This window comes from Monodon monoceros, unplaced genomic scaffold (genome assembly GCF_005190385.1).
Source record: "Monodon monoceros isolate NGI ecotype Baffin Bay Population unplaced genomic scaffold, NGI_Narwhal_1 Super_Scaffold_2, whole genome shotgun sequence".
Taxonomy (NCBI): domain Eukaryota; kingdom Metazoa; phylum Chordata; class Mammalia; order Artiodactyla; family Monodontidae; genus Monodon; species Monodon monoceros.
Window position 1 is genome coordinate 91,821,076 of NW_021703776.1, and position 27,471 is coordinate 91,848,546.

Here is a 27,471-nt window from a genome sequence, read left to right on the forward strand (position 1 = left end):
TATCCTATATGGATATATAGTTGTCCCAGCAACATTTGTTGAAAGGACTATCCTTTCTCCATGAATTGCCCTAGCATCTTGGTTAAAAAAAAAAAAGAAAAAAGACAACTGACCACAGACATAACAGATATATTTGTAGGCTTTCTGTCCTCCCTGTGTTGACTCACACATCTATCCTTATGCCAATATCACAGTGACTTGATTACTGTGGCTTTATAGAAAGTTTTGAAATCTCACACTAAATGTCCTTCAACTTTGTTCTTTTTCAAAACTGTCTTGACTATTCTAGCCACTGCATTTCCATATACATTTTAGGATCAACTTGTGAATTTCTACAAAAAATCCTGCTGAGACTTTGACTGGGACTGCACTGAACCTACAGATTCTATAGATCAATTTGGAAAGAACAGACATCTTAACAATGTTGAGTTTTCTAGTCCATGAATATGATATTTGTATGTCTTTTTTGTTTCCTATCTGGGACCTGCATTAGAGAGGGTATAATCCCTCTTTGGAAAATATTCTCATCATTGTTTCTTAAGTACAACACTGGCCTGAAGAGAATAAATGAGAATGTATTGTAAACATGGAATATCATGATATTGATGGAATAGCAAAAACTATGCTATTCTCTCTTTTTAAGTTCATTTCAAACATTCATAAGCCCAAATACATAAAATCAGAAGCATGATATTTGTTTATTTATAAGAGCAAGACAGCTCAATGTGGGAAAGGATAGATATTTGAACAAATGTTGCTGGGACAATTGGATACCCGTATGAGGAAAAAAAACCTTCAACACTTACCTCATACCAATTTGAAGTGGGTTGAAGAACTAAAACTAAAAGCAAAAACTGTAAAACTTCTATAAGAAAACAAAGAATTACTATCACCCTCTGGTACACGTAAAGCATTTTCAAGTTCTCAGGATATTTTTACATCACTTGGTTTTATAACCTTTTTGTTTCTTTGTGAGGCAAGCAAAAAGGCAATAATGCCACTTATGCTGATGGGAAAACCAGAGCCCAGAGGACCTAAGTGACATGACCAGAGAGGCATAGTGGAAAGGGCATGGGTTTTGAGTGTACAGAATTTCACTTTGAATTCCAACTGTATCACTTACTAGCCATACGACCTTGGGTACATGACATAATTTCTCTAAGCTTTGGATTCCTAACCTGTAAAATGGAGATAATAATTATGTTCACCTTCATAGGTTCTTTCTTCCACTTATTTAACACATATTTATTGAAAGCCCACCATGTGCTAAGCAACAACTGTTCTAAGTCTTGGAGATAAGGCAGAAAATCCATACCCTCAAGGGGCTTGCATTTTAGTATAGAAGATAGAAAATAAAGAAGATGCATGAGTAGAATATACTGTATTCTATAGGTGGGAGACAGAAAATGCTAAGTTGTAGGGGGTTGTAATTTTAGGCCAGGGAGGGCCTCTTTACAAAGGACATTTTGGGTAAAGATTCAAAGGAGGGGAGGGAGTCATGCAGATATGGGATAAGAACACAGTAGGCAGAGGGACTAGCAAGGGCAAAGTCCTACAGCAGGTGTGTACTTCCCATGTTCTAAGAATGGCAAAGAAGGCAAACTGGCTGGGAACAGAAAGAGCAAGAGGGAGAAGAGTAGTGAATGAGCTGAGAGAGGGAGTAAAATAGGCAGTGGGGGAGGAAGGGTCGTGGTGGTGGTCACATTACAAGGACTATTATAAGGACTTCGGCTTCCTTTCTGCATGAAATGTGAAGACACTTGAGGAGCAGAGGAGCAACGTAATCTGACCCAAGTCTTCAAAGGACCACTCTGGCTGCTGTGCTAAGAGTAAGCCGAGGGTGGGTAAGGGTGGAAGCAAAGCACTCATCCAGCCAAGAGATAACTGTGGCTTCAATCACGGTGACAGGAAAATAGGTGATGAGAAGTTGTAAGAGTCTAGATATACTTTAAAGATAGAGCTAACAGGAGCTGATTAACAGATTGGTTGTATGGTATGAGAAAAAGAAAGGAGTCAAAAATTCAGTACAAAATGTCAGGCATAAGCAGCCTAAGAGTTGCCAGTTACTGAGATGAAAAGACTGTTTGGAAGGGCAGGCTTGAGGAAAAAGATCAGGACCTCAGAACTAGACACGTTAAATTTGAGATGTCCATTAGACAATCAAGCGATGTTGAGCACACAGTTAGATATGACAGTCTGGAGTTCAGAGGAAATGAACTGGCTGGAGACTGGCACAGAAAAGGTAATTAAATGGTATTTTAACTCACGAAACTGGATGAGATTACCAAAGGAACGTAATCCCTGGACTATTCCAATATTTAGAGAGGTTAAGGAGTTGAAAAAGAACTAGCTGAGAAGGAACAGATAGTAACGAGAAGGAAAATCAGAATATGATTTAAAGTAGCGTTTCTCAAACTTTAGTATGCATACAAATCACTCAGGGATCTTGTTAAAATGCAGTCTTCAATTCCGTAGATCTGGGGTGGTGCCTAAAATGTGTCATTTGAAAAGGCTCCCAGGTGGTAGAGTTTAAAGGATTAAGAAGAGGTTTCATGAAAAAGAGTGTGATCAAATGCATTATATATTTCTGACGGGTCAAAAAGATTGAGGGCTGAGTATTTCACCACTGGATCTAGCAACATGGTAATTATCTTATTCAGAGCTATTTCAGTGAAGTGTCAGGGGCAAAAAAGCCTGATTGGAGTGGAGTCCAAGACAAAAGGGGAGGGAAGAAAATCAGAGAGTGCGTATCAACAACTCTGTTGAGAAGTTTTACCATAAGAGAAACAAGAGGAATGAGGTGATAGCTTCAGAGGGAAGTGGGATCAAGGAAGGGACCTCCACAACTTTTTTATTATGAAAAATTTTAATCATAGAGAAAAATTAAAAGAAGAGTACAATAAATACCCTGGTGCCCTCCACCTAGGTTCAACAACTGTCAGCATTCTTCCAAATGTGCATGATAAGAAAGATGTTTTAAAATTGGAGAAAATCCAGCAGAAAAGGAAAATCTGATGATGTACAGGAGAGAGCCACTCAAAAGATGTCAGTGAGTAGGAGAAAGGGGATGGAATCTAGTGCACAAAATTGAAGGACTGGCTTTTACTCTTAGTGATAAAACAGAAAAACTGAGCATGAATGTAGGTAGGTAGGTAGGTAGATATTGTGGTGGGTGCTTCTAATTTTATTAATGAAATGGCAAGCAAGGTTATCAGTTGACAGTTCTTGGAGAAGAGGTGTTGGAGAACTGAGGATAAAGGAAGTATGACAGTGTCTACGAGAGAGGAAGAGCAAAAAACCAGGGAAGGGAAAGTATGACTGCTGCATGGCATTAAGGGCTCACTTGAAGTGTTGAAAGGATTGACTAAACTGAAGAAGCAGAACAGTGTAGAGTTTAAGGAAATACACCCCGGAGCCAAAGGGCTTGCGGCAAGTCACTTGGCCTTTTAAACTATAGTTTCTCCATCAGTAAGTAGGGGATAATAATAGGATCTACCTCACAGGGTTGTTGAGGATTAACTGAGGTAGTATACATAAAGTAGACAGAACAGTGTCTGGCACAAAGTACTATGTAATTGCTAAATATATCACTGTATATAAAAAACCACAAAACATAGCTGGTATAAAAAAAAGAGTGAGTTACTAGTAGTATCAGAGCTGGAGTCAGAACATAATATTTATTGATCAGTAAAGACGTCTAAAATAAGAGCAAGTAAAAAATAAAGGTAAAACCAGTGTGATTCCATATTTAAAACGACAACAACAAACCACTGTATACAGCATTAAAATACAGAATTCTGAAAAGATACACAATACGACACATCAAAACACTAATGGTACTTCTCTCTCAGTGGAGTATTGGTGCTTATTTATGCTTACATTTTCTAAATTTTCTATAATGATTATGTATTTCCTTATAATACCTTATATTTTGAAATTAAGAAAAACTGCAACAAAGGCTAATGTAGAAATCACTTATTCTCACCATACTTAACACGGTTAAATTTTTACACATTTGCCTCCTGTCTTTTAAAAAAATTTATACCTGTAAAAAGGTTGTGAAAGTAAAACACAACTGTAGAATCTTTTTAATTAAAAGCCAGAAACCACAAGAATTTTATATAGGTAAAGCTAAAGCCCCTCTCTGCTTGATAGCTATCCCCATCTTGACCCCTTTTTGCCATTCCTGGAGACGACTACTGAGCTTGGCATATACCTTCTAATCTTTGCTTTAATACTTCTACATACATATATGTAAGACTTACAAATATATATATAGGGCTTCCCTGGTGGCGCAGTGGTTGAGAGTCTGCCTGCCAGTGCAGGGGACACGAGTTTGAGCCCTGGTCTGGGAGGATCCCACATGCCGCGGAGCAACTGAGCCCGTGAGGCACAACTACTGAGCCTGAGCGTCTAGTGCCTGTGCTCTGCAACAAGAGGAGCCACGACAATGAGAAGCCCACGCACCGCGATGAAGAGTAGCCCCCGCTCGCCGCAGCTAGAGAAAAAGCCCTCGCACGAAACGAAAACCCAACACAGCCAAAAATAAATAAATAAATAAATAAATATATATATATAATGTTTTGTTTTTAAAATTTTAAGTGGTCTCATGCTACAGCTTGCTTTTCTCACTGGACATATTGTAAAGCTGATGTTGATACATATATTATTCATTTCTGCTATATATTCTTTCCCTGCACATATGTGTCAAACTTTATCAGTCCTCTACTGATGGACATTTATGTTTCCAATTTTTATTTTATATTTTATATATAAAATATATATTTATTTATATTTTTTCCTGTAATACATCTCTTCCTATACACATCTCTTGGAACAAAAGCTGGTGTTTCTTGGGGGTAGGCCAAACACTGTACATTTTAACAGATACTTCCAAAATGTCCCCAGGGTGGTTGGTTGCATGAGGAGTGTCCCAGTAAGCAATTCCCCTAACCTTTATCAACACTTAACCTTGCCAGAATTTAGGAATTTTCCCAATTCCAGTGGGTAAAAAATAGTGTGCTTCTTTTAATTTGCATTGTTTGTGATTATCAGCATCCTCCTCTCAATTACTGTTTTTATCTACCAGAAAATGACGTTTGCTAGAATTATTCTTCAGTTAATTAGAATTATTTTCAATCATTAATACATGTTCACCATCTTCTCAGCTTCAATTCATTCTTCTATCTTTCCTATAACTAGGTTTACTTATGAGTAAAAGGAGGCATACGCTTCATTATTTTAAAAAGTAAATTGTGAGCATTTATCCCCAATTTTTAATCACCTTATATACAGAATATAACACTGCTGTGAGTAAACAACAGACCACAACCTTTTCTTTGTGCCTCCTTGATTTAACATTTAGTCAATTTTATAATAAAGCCTAATTTAAAATTATTAATATTAAACTGAAATGAAAAGTCCTGCAAAGAAACAGCACGATAGACTGACGAGTCCTGAAATTTCTTTAGTAACATTATTCTTTAAAATACCCTGGCCCTTAGGCTGAATCAATGACTATCAGGTGAGAAGATGATAAACATACTACATGAACCCTGATTCCTAAGAGTGAGTCTTTAATTATCTACCACTAGAATAGCTCTGCTCTCTTAAAGTTAACCTAGGAATCAGAAATGATCTTTTACTGAAGAGAGAGAACAGAACCACACAGGAGAAATGTCACTCATTCACCGTGTGCTTATATTCTATAATCCAATAAAGGTGACATATTTGAAAGTCCCAATGATTCAACCTTCCTAATTACTTAAGTTTTTATCTTAGGAATGACTGTGACCTCGATACTTTATACAATGAGATAGGATGCTCTTATTCTGCTTATACCCTGTGACTTTAGAGTCAATTTTGCAAAGCAGAAAAGATCACTTTCAATAGCATCTGGAAATCGTGCAGGGGGCAGACTATTTTGAAACGAGGCTGTGCAGAAGTACATTATTAAGCAGCTATTTAAATAGTCTATGGAGTTACTGGTCAGCTACATCTAGCTTGTTCTGTTCTTTGTGAAATGATGGTGGAAGACAAGGGAAGAGGAACCCGACATTTAAAAGTTTAATAATTGCAAGGAAAGTAATTTCCAGTGTACTGTAAATATCGCATTTTAACATTTTAAATTGTTATCTGAATGTTCCTTATAAAGCATCTGTTCTTGTTTCATAGATAGAAGATCTTTTATCTCTGAGAAAAGTGATAGGTTTTTTTGGGGGGGGTATCTCTTCTCCTTGCATTGTGTTTGTTTATTCCTAGTTGCCTTTTCCCCCATTTGTTCTCTCTCACTGGCATCAGAGACTTCCTCTCTGATGTCTGGTAATTGAGAGGTAATTTGTCTTTACTCAGATTGAGACTAAAAGGCTACGGAAAGCTTTGAGCATACAGATGGGCTTCTTGTTTTTGAACTCCCATGTACTCCCATCTAGGTGGAATCCCTGATATCACTACCTTTGGGTCTTTACTCTTGGCTGTTAAGATTCCTCAGACAAAACTCTTCCAATCTCTTGCCTGAAGGGGAAGGTTTGGCTGCCAGCAGTCTGGGAAGCAAACGAAAAGAGAGTACTGGGGAACTCTCCATTCATCACTCAGTAAGCAGTAACTCACCTCCCCCCCCCACCCATTTCCCCCTATGTCCTGGGTCCAGAGAGTTTCTCCCCTCTCCAGAGAATACATTTCCAGTGTACTGCCAGGGTAGGGATGGGGTATCTACCCAGTGGCACAGAGCAGAAGGGATTTAGAGAAACATTTCAGACAGGCCTTTTCATTTATGTACTCTTTCTCCTCCAGAGATAACCTCACAGTGCCAATTCTTGAGACTTGAGAATTCTGTGGTACAAATCAGGTTGGTTTCCATTTTTCCACAGTCAGTTAATAATTTAGTTTTTTTGGGTGTACTATGTCCATTATCACTTCTCCACCTGCTTTCTAGCTTCTAAAATGTTACTATTCTTTTCTTCCTCTTTGTTTTCTCCATCTTTATATGTTCACGCTTCAAAAAAATTCTCATTATAGTTTTGGTGGAGTTTCAAGAGAGCAAAAACCTGTCACCTTAACCTGAAAATCACATAGCCACCTTAATAAGAGGATTTGCAATCTGCCAAAGCCTTCAGAAACTAAAGATGTGTTGGTACATTTAACCCCAGTTGTATATATTGTCTTAGAAAGAACCGAAGGGAATTGTATCTTCTTTGGTTAAATTTAAGCTGGTAATAAAAAATATAATCTGTTAGAAGGCTTACATTTTATAATTAATACTTTCTCAGCTATTAAAATATAGGATAAACTGATGGGACGATCTACATTCATAGCCAGACATACTCATCATATAGTAAGTGTTACTTAAAAATGTAAGCAAAATGTTTTAGAGAAATTAATTGACTGTAAAGCTTTATACTTATCGATCCCAAACTGTAAAGTAATGGGAAAATATTGCCTCTTAACTAACTATCCCCCAGACCACAGAACGATTCCAAGTTGATAGTGTTCTTCTCTCCTGTCACTTCTTACCTTAATCGACACTGGCACTTCACTGCCTCCTTACTGTTTCTAAAACAATTTTTAATACTATTCTCTGCTGCCTCTGTGTATAGCAAAAGCATTTCCCCTCTGTTATTCTTTATTACTTCTTTGACTATTTTTCCTTTTCTTGACATTTCTCAGTTTTGATATGACAAGGATGTGACTGCTTTCTCTTCTGGAAGGTAAACCTATCAATAATACGCAGTTGTGTGTAATCATGGTTTCATTTTTAAATTTTTGTAATATGTATCTATCATAGGCCAGGCCTTGTTCTATGCATTAGAGATAAAACAATGAACAAAACAAGACCCCTGCTCTGGTACAGCTTGTATTCTAGTGGGGATGACAGACAATAAACAAATATGTTATATGGAATTGGGTGTTAAAAACAAAAACAAGAATGGGGTATAGAGTGACAGAGTGGAGCAGGAAAATGTTATATAAGGTGATCAGAGAAGGCTTCCTTTAAAAGGCAACATTTGAACAGAGACAAAAGAGAGAAACTCTATGAATATTTGTGGCATGAGAACTTATCCCCAAAAGAAAATAACAAGTACAAAGGCCCTGAGGAAAGAGCATGCTTGGCCTGCTGAAGAAACAGCAAAGAGACTGGTGGGGTGGGAGCAGAACAAGCTTTGTTTCTCTCTCAATGTTTACCATTCTGGCCAAGGTTTACTCTTTGCAAGATTTTTTAATTAATTAATTAATTGGCTGCATTGGGTCTTCATTGCTGTACACAGGCTTTCTCTAGTTGTGGCGAGCAGGGGCTACTCTTCGTTGTGGTGCACGGGCTTCTCATTGTGGTGGCTTGTCATGTTGCGGCGCGCAGGCTCTAGGTGTGCGGGCTTCAGTAGTTGCGGCACATGGGCTCAGCAGTTGTGGCTCGCGGGCTCTAGAGCGCAGGCTCAGCAGTTGTGGCCCATAGGCTTAGTTGTTCCACAGCATGTGGGATCCTCCCGGACCAGGGCTCAAACCTGTGTCCCCTGCATTGGCAGGCAGATTCTTAACCACTGTACCACCAGGGAAGTCCCTCTTTGCAAGATTTTAATATAATCTTTCAGATTTGAACAGATTCAGATTCAGAGGTGGGATTGTTTTAAGTCTACTGGATAAGTGGTAATGTTATTGAATAAGGTAATAATTTGCTGCAATAAGGATTTTGGCTGAATACAGGTTTATAAACAATCTAAATTACAGATGTATTGCCTAGTTTTGAGACTGAGAGGGTAGGACAGTGGGAAGATTTAACAGCTAGATCTGGTTTTGAGTCTTGGTTCTATGCTTATTTGCTACAAATGATCCTGAGTCAGAGTTTTAGGCATTAGTACATGTATACTCTTTTACCTTTTTTATTCTAATTTTATAATGTAAAAGCAGTATAGTGGTTATAGTGGTTATGGGGAAAGAATAATGGTTTGGGAGTCAAAAATCCTGACTTAAACACCTTTGCTACTGCTTATTAAACGTGGTGTCTAGACAAGTCATTTAGAAGCCTGTTTCCTTATCTGTAAGCATAAAATAAAAATATCTGGGCTTCCCTGGTGGCGCAGTGGTTGAGGGTCCGCCTGCCGATGCAGGGGACACGGGTTCGTGCCCCGGTCCAGGAGGATCCCACATGCCGCGGAGAGGCTGGGCCCGTGAGCCATGGCCACTGAGCCTGCGCGTCCGGAGCCTGTGCTCTGCAACGGGAGAGGCCGCAACAGTGAGAGGCCCGCGTACCGCAAAAAAAAAAAAAAAAAATCTACTTCATAACATTATAAAGATTAAATGACATAATGGCCTATGCATGTGAAAGCCATTTGTATACTATAAAATGTTAGATTAACTTAAGACACATGCATATTTTTAAACTACCTATGGAACTTTCAAACATATTTTACTTAAATTTTTTCATCTAAGTGCTTTCAAAATTTATTTAATTTTACCTTTTGATTTACCTATTTGTACTTGCATGCAAAATTTATTCTTCGTAGTCAGTTTCCTATTTTGACCCATGATAAATTTTACAGAGTAACTTTTTTTTTTTTTTAATAAATTTATTTATTTATTTTTGCTGTGTTGGGTCTTCATTTCTGTGCAAGGGCTTTCTCTAGTTGTGGCAAGCGGGGGCCACTCTTCATCGCGGTGTGCGGGCCTCTCACTATCACGGCCTCTCTTGTTGCGGAGCACAGGCTCCAGACGCGCAGGCTCAGTAGTTGTGGCTCACGGGCCCAGCTGCTCCGTGGCATGTGGGATCCTCCCAGACCAGGGCTCGAACCCGTGTCCCCTGCATTAGCAGGCAGATTCTCAACCACTGCACCACCAGGGAAGCCCCTAGAGTAACTTTTTATCTTTTAAATTACACAGCAAAATTCAATGGATATGAACAAGTCAACTTGAAATCCTCAAAAAGGATCAAAATGCAGACTTTCATTTTATTTTACTTTTACTTTATTTCACACAGATGATCATTTTGCAATAGAAAATATGGGTACGTGGAAAAAATTTGAAAGGATAACTAACAATCATTTTATATACTTCAATAACTGTTAATGACTTTTTAGTGGGTTTTTTTTTTTGGCCTATTTTTGTCTTTTGAACCCTTATTGCTTAGCTAAATTACAGCATGCTAAACATAAATTTGTAGCCATATATTTATTATCAAATATTTGATATATGTTTTGAAGACTATACTAGACAGAGACTATTTTATTTCAAATATCATATTGCTAGCCATTAATTAAAAGTGTCTACATGTTGCTGGACAGTAACTGAAAATGTAAGTCAAAAAATAATAGCTAAAACCTTTAAAATATCCTCAATGGTCTTCAAAAGTAACTTACAAGAGATTTAACAGAATGGAACTTACTCCATGCCCTGTGCAGTCTGCCGTGCAATATCTATAAGTTTGATCATCTCGAATTTGGTCTCAATGATGTGGAGATGATGATATAGGCTGGAGCCCTCACACCACTGGGTAACAATAGCCAGTTGTGGCTTTGTTGAATAACCCATGAAGAGTAGGATATTCACATGTCGAGTTTTCCTGTAAAAGAAATGTGACAGTAAATAGTAAATGTTGATAAACTTTAGCAAATGTTAAAAAAGAGGGCCGAAGCAGTCTACTTATTAATAAGATGTTGTCAGAAAAAGGTATTTTTAAAAAAGCCAACAGAAGGATAAATTTAGATGAGACTTTAGGAATTGTCTAGTCTAACATCCTACCCTTTTCATAAACATCTTTTTTAGTATACCTCATAGATAGGCAACTAGAGATTCCTTAAATACCTTCAATTATGGGAAGTTTATCACTGAGACTGTAGCCTGTCCCACTACTCTTTTTCTTTCTTTTTGAAATTTTTTTGGCTGTACTGAGCGGCATGTGGGATCTTAGTTCCTCAAGCAGGGATTGAACCTGTGCCCCCTGCAGTGGAAGTTCGCAGTCCTAACCACTGGACCACCAGGAAAGTCCCCTCTTTTTTTTCTTTTAAAATGGTTCTAGTATTAGTAAAATTTTAGGTTGAGAAAAAATCATTTTCCTACAACTTCTGCCACTGGATTCCCTGTTCTGCTCTCTGCAATGAAACAAGTAAGTTTATATCCTCTTGAACATAACAGCCTTCTATGGACCCAAATATTCTCAGTTCTGTTGACTATTTTCTCCCTAAGTTACAGTTCCAGAATCCTTCCCACCTAAGTTGTCCTTGCCTGGACATGTTCTAGTTTGTTAATTTTCCTCAAGTTCCAGGGCTTGATACAATCTCTAAATGTGTTCTGATAAGCTTAGAATTTTGAGAGCATTGTCTCCATAAGTGGAAGTATTACTTCTCGTGATCAGAACACTGTATTTCCATTAATTCACTCTAGGATTAATATTTCTATCAGCTGTACTATGTAATATTGCATACCACTTAAAAGAATACAGTTAAAGACAAAATATACTCAGACAAACTTTGTTTTATTCATTTTAAGTAAGTCTGTAAAGCTAACAGTGGCTACCACTGGAAAACACAAGTTGATCAAGATAACTTCTCTGGAAAACGTGATTCACACAAGCTCACCTGAGTACTCCTACTTCATTTTTGAAGGCCTGTAACTGCTGAGGTGTGGGTGCTGTCACATTCAACATTTTCACTGCCACATCACCTAAAAGGTAATTGCCATTCCAAATGTCATTCCAATTTTTAAAATTTAAAAATATAAAAAAACTAGGGTATTTTCACTAATTACCACAGCCTTAAAACTATACCATTATAAAACTGCAAATAAATTATACCTTAACTTCCTAAACTGCATTAATTTTCTAAGGATAAAAACTAAACTAACAATAATATTCCTATACTAGTATTTCAAAATACCAATCCAAAAAAAACAGCCAATCTCATTTTTCCCCTGGAAATTTAGTTTAACCAATTAAACACCCATGATATTTTCCTAGTTATTTAACAAAACTAAATTAGACACATTCACTAACTGAATGTTAAAACTGCAATAGACAGGCCCAATGCAACTTGGCTAAAATAGAAAACTGCAGACTTCTTTATCAGAGTATTTAACACCTTTTCAAATCCATGGATCACTTGTTGCTTTTTACTTAGGAAAATTATTTAAAAAACACAAAACTGCATGTGAAACAGGTACAATTCTTACACGTTGCCAAAGGGTGTATAAATTGGTACAACCACTTGAAACACTGTTGGCAGTACCTACTACGGGCCCCACAATTCTTTCCTAGGTATATACCAACTAACTTGGACACATGTTCACCAAACGACAGGTACTAAGAATACTCATAGAAGCAGCAGCCATAATTGCCCCAAACTGGAAACTATTCAAATGCTCATCACACAGTAGATAGTCATGCTACAGTCACACAATGAACACTATATAGAGAATGAATAACCTACAACTACATACAATAATATAGATGAATCTTATAAACAATATTGAGTAAAAAGGACCAGATACAAAGGAGTACATCCTGTATTATTTCTGTTTAGGTCAGGACAGTGGTTACCCTTGGGGGCAGAGGGCATAAGGAGGACTTCTAGAGTGCTGGTAATGTTTTGTTTATTGAAAAGTGTGTTGACTTTGTGAAATTTTAGCTACTTGTACACTTATGTGTACTTTTTTGCATGTATATTTCAATATAATTAAACTAACTTACTGATTTTTCCTGATTATCAAATAAAGTGCTTATAGTAAAAAAAAAAATCAAACTTAAAATTAAAAAATTAAACATTTTGAAAGCAAAAGGAATAAAATTAAAATTTCCCATAATCATGTCACTCTGAAATGACCATTGTTAACATATTGATGTATACCCTACTAGGCTTTTATACGTATGCAGCATAAATATTTATAAATACATATGAAAAAGGCAACCTAAAAAGATATATACTAAAATACTGACGGTCATTTAAAAAATTATGTTATATATATTTATATGTAGCATCATAATATGGGATATTATACGTGCTGCTTTTAAAATATACTACATACACTTTTCCATAAAATAGACATCTACCATACCATTTTAATTTCTATATAATCATATATGGAGGTTATCAATTTATTTATTCCTTCCTCTATTAATGAGCACTTATTTCCATTTTTCATTAATATCAAATCTCTAATGAATATACTTGCACACACATCTGTTTGTTTCTGTTCTACAAATGGAATTGTTGGCTCTATATACATATTGCCAAACTGCCCTCCAGAAAATTCATAGCAATTTATGTTTCCACCAGCAGCATTACTATCACAACTCTAAATATAATCAATTTAAAAAAAAACCTTTGTCCATTTGATTATCTTTTCAAAGAAATATAAGTCACTCGAGAGGCAATAATGATTTCTATTTTTTGAGTTTGTAATTCGTTCACAACTAGTGAGACTAAACATTTTTTGTATGTTTACTGCCCACTCTTTCCTTTGGTAAGCACTCTTTTTATATGTTTACTTGTGGTTTATAATACAAATAAAATTACCAGCAGAAAGACTTATAAAAATAAAAAATCTTGGGGACTAGCTCATCTGGAGGATCATCTTTAAAAATTATTACTGTAGTATAATGATTAAACTTCTGGCTGCTGTGAATCCAGTTTTTATTTCCCATAATTTCTGTTATAAACCTTTGGAGGACTCTTGCATCTGATCAAAATTAGCTTAATGATGCAAACAGTGAATACTCCCTTTGATATATTTTTACAAAAGTTATTATATTCTATTATTATAATTTGTGACAAGGTCACCGTATTACATACATACCATGCCACTTTCCCTTGTAGACTGTCCCAAATGACCCGGATCCAATTCTTTGTCCCACTGTGATCTGCCCATCAGGAATCTCCCAATCGTCACTTGAATCCCGTCTACCAAGTGTTTTCTTGATAAAAATAGTGCAAAAGTCAAGCCAAGGCAAACAAAAAAGAAACATCTTATGCTTCACACTAAGTACATTTCCCTATTCCTGAAAGGGACATAAGTTAGGAAGAGAGCAAGAGCTTTGGAAAAAACCCCACACTCTAGAGGAATAATAGAAGGATGATTCTTACAATATAGAACTTAAGTTTAAGACCTAAGTCAGTATTAGGGTGGAAACAGTTTATTAAAAAATAAAAATTATTTATTGGGTATGAGCAGAAATGTTACTATTATTAAATTTTATTATTAAAATCAATAAAATAAAGCAGCTTTTTTATCATTTGGAAGACTACTAGGAGCAAGATAAGTGCTATACATTTGTGACTAGTTTTGGCTCCAAAGGCCAAAAAGTTAACATACTATGGCTGTTGATAATCTAATTACTTTCTCCCTGTCAGTGCTAAATTTCCTCATATATCTTATCTGACCCAATCTCTCTCTTAAAAAAAATTATCAACATATACAATCACTTTGGGATGATAAAGGACCCACATATCCAACATATACTATTGCTAAAATGATTAGTTTTTAATACAGATTTACTTTACAGCAGATAGCTGATTTTTCATTAGGGAAGAATGTCCTTTGGTAGATATTTGTATTTCAGACCAACTCTTTAGAACATACATGCCTAATCATGCCTCCTAAAATACTAGCTTACTCTCTTTCCATAGTTTAGAAACAACACTATTCTTGCTCTTCCAAAACTGCCTTTTACTCAATTATATTACAGTTGAGAGCAAAAATGAGTGTTGTGTTTTGTTTTTAAGCAAAAAACTATCAGCTCTTAAATTTATTTGATTATGGGAATTCTGTGTCAAATATGGACATATATGCCACTAGATATCATATATCTAAAAGGTGACATTACATTTGGCTATGACTTCTAAGAAGACAGAACTTAGAGGAAAAAAGATATCATATACTCTCACCATTCGATTCCTGTCTTCTGAGGATGAAGATGACTTCCTTTCTCGCTGAGGTCCTGGAGATTTCTGTAATGCTTTCACATTAGTGAGTGAGCCAGGTAATGAGGCAGGAGGTGTGGCAGATAAACCTGTGGTTGATCCTAAGTTAGTGAAAGGAAAAATATATCTATTAAAGGAGGATCAAGTATATTAGCTTATTGGGGGCAGAGGGTAGAGGGAGATTTAGACTTATTTTAAAAATTCAGTATATGTTCTAATACCATTTGGAAAGGACAGGCAAAAAAGGAGCCTCATTTGGTGACTAGCTTTAAATTAAGAAACTATAATTTCTTTTAGTTTTATACTTTTAGCTTTCTGGTCAATTTAATGACCTTTAAAACGTCTGATTACAGATATATACTTTGTTTATTGGTGCAGAGTCTAGGAGAAAAATAATCTTTTTAAAATAAGAGATAAACACTAAAAAATACTCCCAAGTTTTTTCTTTGATCAAAAAACAAGAAGCAAAATCAACTTAAAAGCGAATATAAAAAATAAACTTTTAATTATGTTACCTTAACAGCCTATCAATTAAAAAAAAGATAGAAATTCCCCAAATGGAAACATATTCTGATAACGGCCATAATGTTGACATTACTTGGCTCTTTCATATTAGCCACTGAAATTTTTAAAAATCCTATACTACATACTATACTATTTAAGAGTGAGAGATACTGGTCACTTTCATTGGTTCCTGGAGGCTTATTTTGCTAAACAAAGATGAAATTTTACCTGCATAACAAAGTTAATGCAAACAAAGCCAAGCAGGTTTCTCAAGACTTTCTGAAAAACCTCTGCCTATAAAATGAGGCCAAGTTAAGTGCTGTGGCCTCTCAGCCAAGTTACTACAAATGGAAAAATTTTATCAGCCAAATGAGTCCAAGGGGTACACTCTTTTAAAATGGACTCAGTTGGCAGGGTTGCATACCTTTGTGATGGACATTTTTCCAAATGCTGATTGAGCAAAAATCTCAATTCATGTACAGAAAGCACCTGGTTCAGAGGGGTTCAGAGCAATGACTCCTAGTGGGGCCTGAGTATAGCTAAGTAGGACTGAGATGCTAGGTAATGTTTGCACATACAGAACAAAAAGACTTCAATTTCTTAAAAAAGTAGATAACTATTCTCTAGTTAAAAAGTCACTATCTTTCAAAGAACAAGGATCAGAATACTAATGGCAACACTTAAATGTTAAAACTGTGTAGAACTTTTCTCATTACTACACCACATATGTCATCATGTGGAATTTCCATGACCTCACATGCAATTTTCTAAAAGAAAATGGTATCTGGAATGTCTATCAATTAGAGCACAATCCATATTCTGCCTTCCACTGATAATTTTCAACATCATAAAGCCTTAACTGCTTACCCAGGCTTCACAATTCTGATCTACTCAGTGCTGTATCACTTACTTTAATTACACTACTCAGTACTCTATAACTTCCAGCCCATTCCACGGATTTTCTGAGAAAGTTGGGCTGAGAGAGCAAAAATCTGTAATGCCACCATTACATTCAGAATAAGTTAAAAGACACTAACTAGGAAAAGCCAGTAAATATAATTCATTAAAAATATTTACAGCAAGATACCCATCTAAATTTTGACTTAAATTTTTAAAAATCAGTTTAACCAGTAATTAAAGGATGGAAAAGATAAAATGGATGAGTGAAATTATACTGCTAACTTTTTCCTCACATGAGGGCATAACTCAAAGTATAAATCCTAATTTTCTGAAGTATGCTAAAATACCCCAAATATATTACAGATCTTCTTTCTTAGTGAATATAACAAGGTTATAACAAGGTTCCCTACCTTTGATATAAAATATACGTGTCCTACGTTTTAAAAAAAAGGACACATATTACAGAAGAATAAAGCAAAAAGTCTAGTAAGAACTCATAATAGGGATTTCCACTTTTTTTAAAAACCAAAAAAATTGATAACCATTATTAGCAGCCATCAAGGTTATCACCTAAATGGATTAAAGTAAAATAAATTCAACTTGAAGAAGCCCCTCCCCACATTATTTACTGTCACCCACCGAGTTTAAGAAATAATCAAGACCAAAAAGTAAGTAATATAACAAAAAACAAGATGGAAATCTCAGCTCAGAATTTTCTTGCTTTTAAAAATTTACGACAGACAGCATACAGAAAGCTTGTGGTAGTAAGTTTGTGTGAGAAGCACATTCAGAGCATTCCAGCCAGGCCAAGCAGAAATTTAGTACTGAAAACTCTCACACTTACAAACACACACTGTGAGGGTGAGGCACAAACAGTATCTGTTGTTTATATTTAGTTTGCTTTGGGTGAAAACAAGAAAGAAGAGCCCAACTACCTCTGAACACTGGGCCAGGCTCAAAATCAAACACTATTTCACTGGGGACAGAATGTAGGAGGGGACTGGGAGTCCGGGATTGGTATTTCCGAAGACAGCGCATCAGCTGGTTCAAAGGGGCTGTTAGAAGAAAAAGAGAGGGGCAGGCAAACACAGGAAGACAGACACACAGAAGAAATGAAAGAAGTCACGGGGAATAAATGAGTTGAAGCCTGCTTCACAAAATAATTCTGGATGTCTAAAAAATCTGCTTATTTTCATAAAATTCCAATGATTCTTTATAAAGTGATTCACAAAAAGGATAAGAAATGGCATTTGATTTTTGGTACTAAGCAGGCAATTTTTATGACTAAGTTAACTCTGTGATGCTAACATGATGGCAACATTTAAATGCTGGATGTATTGGGCAAAATTATCAAAAGCCACAGCTATTAAGACATATGAAAGTCATACTGGCAGCAACATTAATTGGTGGGTTCATGGAACAACAAACAGGAAAAAAAAAAAAACTTTTATAACTATGTGCTATAGTAAATACTAAGTCCAGAGTACATAATGCAGGCTTATTATTTTGGTAGGTCCACAGGTATATATAAATATTACCACAAAAGATGGTTTACTCAATGTTTATTCAACATAAAGTATCTTTGAGTCTGGGCTTAGATATTTTGAATATAAAGCAGGTCACAGTGAAGAGACCAACTCTAAACAAGATATGCAGGTATTGTAGGGCTTCCTTATTAAATAGAAGACAGCTGAAGAGGTAAGCATAAAGGACCACCTGGAAGAAAACGACAAGACAGTTTCAAACACCATCTCTTAGAAAAATCTTACGGGGGTAAAATCTTATTTAAAAAGTATTTTCTAAAGTAATGTTTTGCTATGCTCCCAATTTTCACTGTGTGCTAGAGTGAACATCTGATGAAAATTCTGTAAGAAATCTCAATTCAGTTTCTCATTTGCTTATTTTATCTACTGGACTAGTAAAAGGGGAACTAGGCTTTTCTATTAGGGGTCCATGCTATAAAGTATATATTCCAAAGCCTTCTAGAAAGCTGAAGGGAAGTGGCTGACAATGTCTAACAAACTGGCAAGTTGTAGCAGGCAACCCCAGGGATTCTCCCCAAGAATGATGTAGGGGAGTCAAGTTTTAACTGGTTGTAAGCTCAATCTTTAAGTATTAGTGGAGGTGGTAAGGAATAAAGTGGGTAAAATAATTAAGGATCTCTCCTCAAAAACAACATCTAAAAAACTGTAGATAGTACATTTAAGACTCCCTTTTATGTCCTCTCTTTTTCTCTGGCTATGAATTAGTTAAAATTTTATTAGAGATAAATGATAAATACTACTGAAAAGCAAACAATTTTTGGTTTTTCTCTGCACATTTTTCTCTGTGTCTGTGTTTCATGAAAGAAGCAAATATAAAGGAGACAAGCAGCAAAGCAATTGCATTTTTCCCTGATTTTTTTTAAAAATTGAAATCACCACTTACCTCCATCACTACGAAACCCTTGGTCTCTAATCAAGTCCTACAAATAAATAGTAATGTATATTTAATCAAAGCATATGGTAAGAAAGTAATAAAATTTTATTTTCCACTAAGCATTCACAGAAAGGTTAATTCAAAATAATACCTGCCTTATAAATTACTTCACAAAACAGAAAGAATATGGAATTAGCTAGTGAACATGATAAAATAAATTTGAAGCACTCGCCAACCTAACCCTAGATTGAAGGGATTATTAGTCCTGATGAAATGCTGAAATCCATTTCAGGCCATTCAAAACCAATGGCTGCATTAATTCTTAAAAAAAAATTCTACTGGCACATATTAAGAGCCATAAAATGTTCATACCCTTTGATCCTGTAATTCCACTTCTGGGAATTTTTCCTAAGGAAATAATTCAGAAGAAAAAAATGATATGCACAAAGATGTTTAGTGCAACATTATCCATTATACTAAAAAACCAGAAATTATTTCCCTATTTTAGGCATATTGACATATTGGTTAACTATAGTGTATCAATTTAGTAAGTATTATGTAGCTACTAAAACAATTATGAAGCTTGACTCATAAAACATGTTTACAATAAAAAAGAATACAAAATTAAATGTACACTAATACAATTATAAAAATATAAATGTGTAAGGACACACTAGAAGGGGAAAAAAAATTTGTCTTTATTATTAAAATACAGCTTTTTACAACACACAACGTGGGGCAGGGCAGTGGGGGAAGAGCCTACTGGCAATGCAATGCAATTTGGACCCTGACAGACAGAACTTAATCTACCCAGTATAACTTAAATATGAGGTCTCTAAATAAGTTCAAAGTCTCTTTGCAAATAGGCAGCTTTTCGTTTATAGGCTAAAACAAAGAGCACATTCTTTACAGATGTATTTCTGTCATGTTCAATGTATTATATAAAGCATTTAACATTTTCTACAGAATAATCAACAAATACTCATATCTCCAAATAAGATGCTAATGTTAGGGGTTGTGTGACTATCAATAAATATAAAAAATCATGGTGGTCTCACTAACTTTGTGTTCTTGAGAGCTTATAATGTAAGTGTAAGAAAGATATACACACATAGAAATTATGTGATATAAGAATAAGGGCTTAAGAAAACAATAAAAAAGGTGCCAAAGTTGCTTAGTTAATTGCCAAATAAATAGCATGGGTGAAAAGATTCTTCATGCTACGTAAGTTCAAAGGATAAATAAATAACTATAGAACTTGGCCATTGGTGAAGCATTTGAAGAAGATGATCTATGTGTTGGGGTTTGAGGGGCAGACAGGAATGCAGAAAAGAAAAGCAGAGGAGGACTTCCCTGGTGGTCCAGTGGTTAGGACTCTGCGCTTTCACTGCCGTAGCCCAGGTTCAATCCCTGGTCGGGGAACTAAGATCCTGCAAGCTGAGAGGCGTGGCAAAAAAAAAAAAAAAAAGTCTTCTAGACAACCTACTGCTAATAACCACCATAAACTTATATTTTCCAATCTCAAATATGTCCTTAAAGCTCCTTGACAATCTTTATCTATGTGACCTAGGTTAAATAGGATCTTCTAGTATTCCAATACTGGCTATTTCAAACTTTTTGCCAATCTCCTATGGGGTTCTTTTCTTACTTATATCTCTTCCCTTTTTTAGCATGACAGAGAAAACAGAAGCTATCAAAAAACATTCTGTTCTGCCTCTATATCTACAAACATTTGTATAATAATATTAGCTATAATTTTTGGATTCTTATTTTGTGCCAAGAACAATAAGCATTTTCAAATCACTACAAGGGGTAGACACTATAGGCCTCAAGGTTAAGTCATCTGCCCATGGTCATACTGCCTGTAAAGAGCTGCGGAGCTAGTTATGCTCATCTTTAATTCCTCATAGCCTCTGAGGAACATCACTTCCAAGTTCAAGAAATTTTACTATCTCAGTTATTCTTTCTTGTTATTTTTAACCTCTCTCTTCACTTGCTTCTTCCCCTGAAGATACAAATATGCTCAAGTCTCTGCTTCAGTCTATGGCCCTTTCATCATTCCTTTATAGCCAAGCTTCTCAAAATTGGCACTTAATCCCACATCTTTACCTGGTTTTGCTATCCTCCAATAGTCCTCTAAAACAGCTCTCAATGAAGTAAAAATGACATTGTAATTGCCCAATTCAATAGTCATTTCCAGTCCTTATCTCATTTGAGTCTCAATGGCAACTGACATCAACTACTTAAGCATTCTTGAAGTCCCCTTTTCTCCCTTTAGCTTCTGCAACACTACTTTCACTTACTTATTTGAAGCTAAAGTTAGGAAGAGAAGCCTAAAATGGAGACAGAGAATGACAGTCTCTGTCTGTATCTCAAATGTTAATGTTTACTGGGGTTGCATATACCCTCTTTTCAGTTTACATATAGTCTTTGAGTAATATCACTTACATCCATGACTTTAACTGACAAAAATAGGCTAATTATTTCTAAATCTGTATCTCTACTCAAGGTCCTTAGTTCAACTGCTACTGCACTTCTAAACAAGGAAAGTTCCACAGACATCTTAAAGTCAAGATGTCCAAAATAAAAGTTAACGTTTTCATTTCTACAAACCCTGTTCTTCTTCCTTTGGCATTTCCTATCTTAATGGATAGAATAAATACTATCTATCCACCTAAGCCAGACAACTCTAGGCATTATCTTTTTTTTTTAAATTACCATTTCTTATTTATTTTTGGCTGCGTTGAGTCTTCTTTGCTGTGTGCAGGCTTTCTCTAGTTGTGGTGAGAGGGGGCTACTCTTCGTTGCAGTGCACGGGCTTCTCACTGTGGTGGCTTCTCTTGTTGCAGAGCACGGGCTCTAGGTGCGTGGGCTTCAGAAGTTGTGGCACGTGGGCTCAGTAGTTGTGACTCATGGGCTCTAGAGCACAGGCTCTGCAGTTGTGGTGCACAGGCTTAGCTGCTCCGCGGCATGCAGGATCTTCCCAGACCAGGGATCGAACCCGTGTCCCCTGCACTGGCAGGCGGATTCTTAACCACTGTGCCACCAGGGAAGTCCCTAGGCATTATCTTTTGTTACCTCTCATCTCTTTCACTTCTCTCCTCTACTACTATATAGAACAGTGATTGAGATAAGAAAGAAAGGCCAGGTTTTACCCCATTTCAATCATTTATCACCTGTGTGATCTGGGGTTTCTTGATATCTCTAAATCTAATTTTCTTAACAGTAAAATAAGGAAAATACTACTACTTAACTCACAAGTGTTTGTGAGGAAAGAATAAAAAAATTTATGTAAAGTACCTAGCACATAGTAAGCATTAACAGTAGCCATTTATAGTATCCATCCTAACAATCGTGCCTATCAAATCTCTCACTAATTCAAAAGAACTTTCTAAAGTAAAGAGCTGATCACTTTCTTTCCCACTCAGTTTATTGGACCCCCTATTACCAACTACTATAGTGACCTCAGAATAATAACATAATGTCTTTCAGTGTGGACTCTACCTACTTAGTTTCATCCTCTACCATTACCCACCCTTTTCCTGAACCCTAAACTCCTACAATACCAACTATTCATTACAACCCACATAAAGGTACTTCTATATTTCTGCACATACCATTTCCTTAACAAACGCCCTTCCTTCTTAAAACCCCCACCAAGTACACTGAATAAACTCCAACTCCTTCCTATTCATCTTCTACAGTCTGGCTTAAATGTTGTCCTTTCTCTGCTAAACATTACTAGATTTAACCAGGTAGGGTTTATCATCCCCTTCTATAAACTATCACTGTATATTTTGTGTTTATTTATTTATATGGCTGATTCATCCATTTCCATTAGACTGTGACCTCCTTGAGGGCAAAAACTGTGCTAATTCATCTTAATTCCCTATTCTGACACAGTGCCTATACCAGAGTAAATATTAAATCTGGTTTACTGGAATAATAAATGACAAATAATGACTGAAATTGAAGGAAATGACTGAAACTGAATGAAATGCTAGAAGGCTTATAGTTTTCAATGGGAAGTAAATGGAAGTTTTGGAACAAAGGAACAGATGATGATAGAGGTCTTATAAAAAATTATTCTGATAACAGCAATAAAAATGGAAATGGGCAGAGAGAAATCAATGGCAGGAAATCTATTTAGGAGATTAATGCAATAAGTAGTTCAAGTGAAGAAATATGGGCCCAAATGGTGGTAGTAATAACAAATTTGAGACGTATATCAAAAGGAAAGGTGATACCTTATGACTATTTGCTTATAGGGGAAGATGAAAAAGCAAGATATAAAGATGACACTCCAAATGTTCAAGCCTAAGAGAATAGGAGAAACTTAATAACACTAAGACATAAAGAGAAACAGTCTAAAAGAACGTCAGTTTTGAAAGTAAATACAAAGGTAACAACTTTGAACATACTGACAATAGATCTAACGTAAACATAAGATTTGATTTCTTATTTCACACAATCTCCTTATTTCCATACTTCCCTCTCCTATTTTTTTTTTCCTTTGTATTCAGGTCTAGCCAGATAGAAGAAGACTTATTAGTTGAGAAAAATTGATATTAAGAAAAGGCTACTTTAAATGAACCCAATAAAAATAGAGAAAAAATTTCATAGTAAAATATAGGAAGAAAGTCTGACTTGGGAATGTATCTTGAAAAATGAAATTAAGATTTATAAAAAGTTTATTTTCTTTTACATTCAACAAAACTTTAAGTTATAATTTCAACAGTATGCTAATCCTTAGAATACAGAAAAAATCAAGTTTTTATTGGTAATAATATCAAACTTACGACAGCACAAATTGAAATTCTTAATTTCATATTCATCTTTTACATCACAATCATAATCATTTTTATAAAAATTTTAAAGGACTTCATCAATTCCCTCAAAGCCCTCCATCAATCCTATGATATTTAAATCATTTTCACTTGAAAACCCTATTCTCTTGTCATCCTTATAGACTTTCTCTCTTTTACTGTTAACTGGACTAATTTAATTTTGCTGTACCCTTATTTCTCAATGACTTTATAAGATGTGAGTAGTTCTACCAAGTGACTTTTTCACTGTCTTCATAAAATCCTTAAAATCTTTTTTTTTGTTGTCATATTCACAATCAACGTGCTTTATGTTTTCACTGAAATGTTGGATAGTGATGGAAAAGGGCTGGAATGCAAGCTGGTATTAAATGGGGAGGGATATGTGAGTGGAGACTAATATTAAGGGATTCTGTTAATTAGTGATCATTTTTCTGTTAGGATAATTTTTGCTTCTTTACTCAACCTTATGAGCACTCACATAAGGAATGTCGGTATAATGAGAACAACCCCTGTCCTCTAACATACACATGACCCCTCAGTAACTTCAGTATCCTGCTTACATGGGGAAACAGTTTCAAATTCCTTTTTAAATACAATTACTTTCCAAGGCAAACAAATTTGGTGGCTTTTTTGTTTTGTTGCTTATTACAGACAGAGACTGAGGATAACCCACATTTTTTATCCTGAAGTACAAATTCTGGGAGAAGTGATCCCAACCCCACCACAGCTCAGATAGCAAGGGCTCTTTATTCTCTTCAGTAACTCAGTTACTGAGATGATGTATTGATAGCTGAATGAACCAGTCCTTTTGGATTGATCCTGCGTATCTCATCTTTTTTCTCATCTCTTCCTTCTATTTTGTCTATAGCAGGGACTGGCAAAATACAATTGGCTGGCCACCTGCTTTACTCAAGTTTTACTGGAATAAAGCCTCACCTATTTGTTTAAAATGTATTATGGCTGTTTTCACACTACAATGGCAGAGTTCAACAGCTATCATTAGAGATCACATAACACACAAGCCTAAAATATTTACTATGTGACCCTTTAAGTGTTTGTTGATCCCTGGTCTATATTATGGGAAACAGACCTCTGCTTTGTCTTCTAACCCTTTTACTAATACAAATATTTTTTGATGACCTCTTATGTTAGGTGCCTAATAGTTCCTATGTTAGGAAACTATATTAGGAATGGTTTCTGCTGTCCAGGAGTTAAGGTCAAATCGAAGAAGTGACACTAATGTACATAATTAACTTATAGTGTGTAAGATAAACCGGGAAAGGAAAAAAATTCAAGAGTGACCAGCCCCAGAAGGAGACTAAAATAATTGATTTGTGTAGAGATGCAATCCAATGGTATACTCAAGAAAGTAAAGAAGGTAAAAGGTAGCTTTGCATGAGAAGTACATAAAGTAATGATTAATCCTTAAGGTTATTTAACTCAAAGTTAAACTTTTAGATATTTAGGTAAAGATTTCAAATTGATCTAAATAGGAAATATGCAAGTGTATTCTTATTTTTTCTTTACCCCAAAATGGCCAAGTGGATTATCTGTTAAATAAATGAAGATAAGACTTTTACAGAGATGGTGTCATAAGGAAAAAAATAAGAATAACTCTATAATTTGGTGCCAGTTAAATATTTTATGCCATCAGAGAAGATGAAAAGGCTTTTCTGATTTGTAATTCATGAAAAGTCTATCACTTATAATAACTGTGATAAATGAAAGATGGCAATTATTTCTGATCTATATTATAAATGTAGCAGAAAAAATAAAGAAACAAACTTGAATTTTCTAAGTTCGAGCACTGCTGGATACTTACATCAATATTGACAGGTTCTATGGTGTTTATATGCACATTTGGAGCTGATGAGGACCGGTCTCGTTGTCCAAACTGATTTCGATGATCTTCATCTGGTCGGAAAGGCTGTGGAATTGGAATGGATTTTGAAGGAGACGGACTGGTGAGAATTGGGGGCCTGGAAAAATCAAGTGATTGGAAGATAAGATTCAGAGCAACTTTATAGAGATAATAACATAGAAAAATGGATGATATAAAGATTTTCTTGTTTTCATATTCTCAAATAAAATCTTTACAATAAAGCATTAAAAATCCAGCAGTAATGGCTTTTAAAAGTGTTAGCTTAAAAAACTAATATGTGCTTGCAACTAACACTGACAAAGCTGCTTTGCTCAAGCAGACACTCCAGGGAGTATCAATGATAAGAACACTGATTCTTATCCAGAAAACTCCAGAGAAATCTACAAATGGCTAAAAATTACCTGTTTTTAATCAGCTGAAGAAACTCTTGTCCTTTAAAGTTAAACAAAAATGCTCTAGGTAGGCAGTGACTGAATAATGTCTGCCAATTTTTCTACCTTTGCCATTTATTGATAGTTGAAGTTACTAAAATGAACTTTTTATGGGAAGTTTCAATATTAGGAAATTATAAATCTTTTAAAAACATACATGTGTTTTTCATGACCTAAAAGATATACCTATTGCTTTATACAAGAGTTGAATTAAAATCCTGAACAATAATAGCAAAAGATCATTTCCAAATTCAAAAGATGATTCTCAGAGTGTCAATCTCTCATATTTTGAAATGTTTACCATGACCAATAATCGATACAAGACACACAGGAAAATAATATATTAAGCATTAAAGTAAATATTTGTAAAAACTGCTTTTTGATGAAACCATCAAAACAGGTGACAGAGTGACCTATTTTGGTACTGTGGATAAAAAACAAAGTCTATGATCTCTCACTGCTCCCAAAATGAACCTGGCACTCACAGAGCACATTAAAGTTTTGAGAATAGATTGTAAGCACCTGTGAGAAGTCTGTGCCCCTCAGAAGGAATATCCTAGGGAGCTAAGAAATGAGTGTCACTTGACTGATGAGGTGTGACTGTCTTAGTGAGCTCCACCAGGACCAATGAATGACTCAGTGCTAACAGCCTCTCTTCAGAGATTGGTTATTGTTGCACCCCATCTTATGCGAACTCTGTAACTAATCAGCATTATCTAGTGGTTAATAAGACAGCCAGAAAGACAATGTTGAGGGAGTAAAAAGACATTTTTAAGACGGGAGAGGGTTTAGAGAGGAATGAGAAGAAAATACAGTAGAAAAGGACTAGATAAAGGTTGAAACAGCCAAAGAAGCCAAATAGTGACAAAAAGCTTCTAAATAAAATATGTTAATAGAATCCGAACAAGAATCTGTGCTTCTTTGAAGCACACTTTTAAGGGTAGGTAAAGAAATTTTGACTTTATGTAAATGAATCCACTTAGAAGGGAAATAAAAATAATAAAATATTATGTACTTTAAAAAACTGCTATAGGGGCTTCCCTGGTGACGCAGTGGTTGCGAGTCTGCCTCCCGATGCAGGGGACACGGGTTCATGCCCCGGTCTGGGAAGATCCACATGCCGCGGAGCGGCTGGGCCCATGAGCCATGGCCGCTGAGCCTGCGCTCCGAAACGGGAGAGGCCACAACAGTGAGAGGCCCGCGTACCGCAAAAATAAATAAATAAATAAATAACTGCTATAAACCAATGAGAATTATAGGTAAGGCTGATGGAACTGGCCTTTAAGAAAATTAGCATGTTCTACTGGTCCTTTTTATTCTGATAATTGAGAAATTTTTAGTCTGTGACAAAGCTGTCTTTATTTTTGCTTTAGACAGCCAATAAAAGCCATTGGCAAGGGATATGGGGAGCAGGTAAAAAGAACGTAGAAGTGACAATATTAGCTTTTAAAAAGTTTTGGAAAGTGCACTCACTTTTTAAACACTACTTACAGGTGATTTAAAGTCTCAAAGCAGTAACATACTTTAAGTTAGAACTTAAAAGTGGAAAAAGCCTGAATTTACTACAACTGAATAGGGTAGTCTAATTAACGCAACTGATCTGGTGTACT

General features: G+C 35.7%; 1 protein-coding gene across 3 annotated transcripts in view; it reads right to left on the reverse strand.

Moving 5' to 3' along the window:
• BRAF (B-Raf proto-oncogene, serine/threonine kinase) overlaps positions 1–27,471 on the reverse strand; it is a 159,476-nt gene that overhangs the window by 33,436 nt on the left and 98,569 nt on the right. For all 3 annotated transcript variants that reach the window (XM_029233176.1, XM_029233178.1, XM_029233177.1), the window contains exons 8-13: positions 25,371–25,527; positions 18,732–18,768; positions 14,865–15,001; positions 13,777–13,894; positions 11,565–11,649; positions 10,373–10,549 (exon numbers count right to left, since the gene is read on the reverse strand). In XM_029233176.1, the coding sequence (XP_029089009.1) occupies positions 10,373–10,549; positions 11,565–11,649; positions 13,777–13,894; positions 14,865–15,001; positions 18,732–18,768; positions 25,371–25,527 (711 nt within the window). The remainder of the gene's footprint in view (positions 1–10,372; positions 10,550–11,564; positions 11,650–13,776; positions 13,895–14,864; positions 15,002–18,731; positions 18,769–25,370; positions 25,528–27,471) is intronic.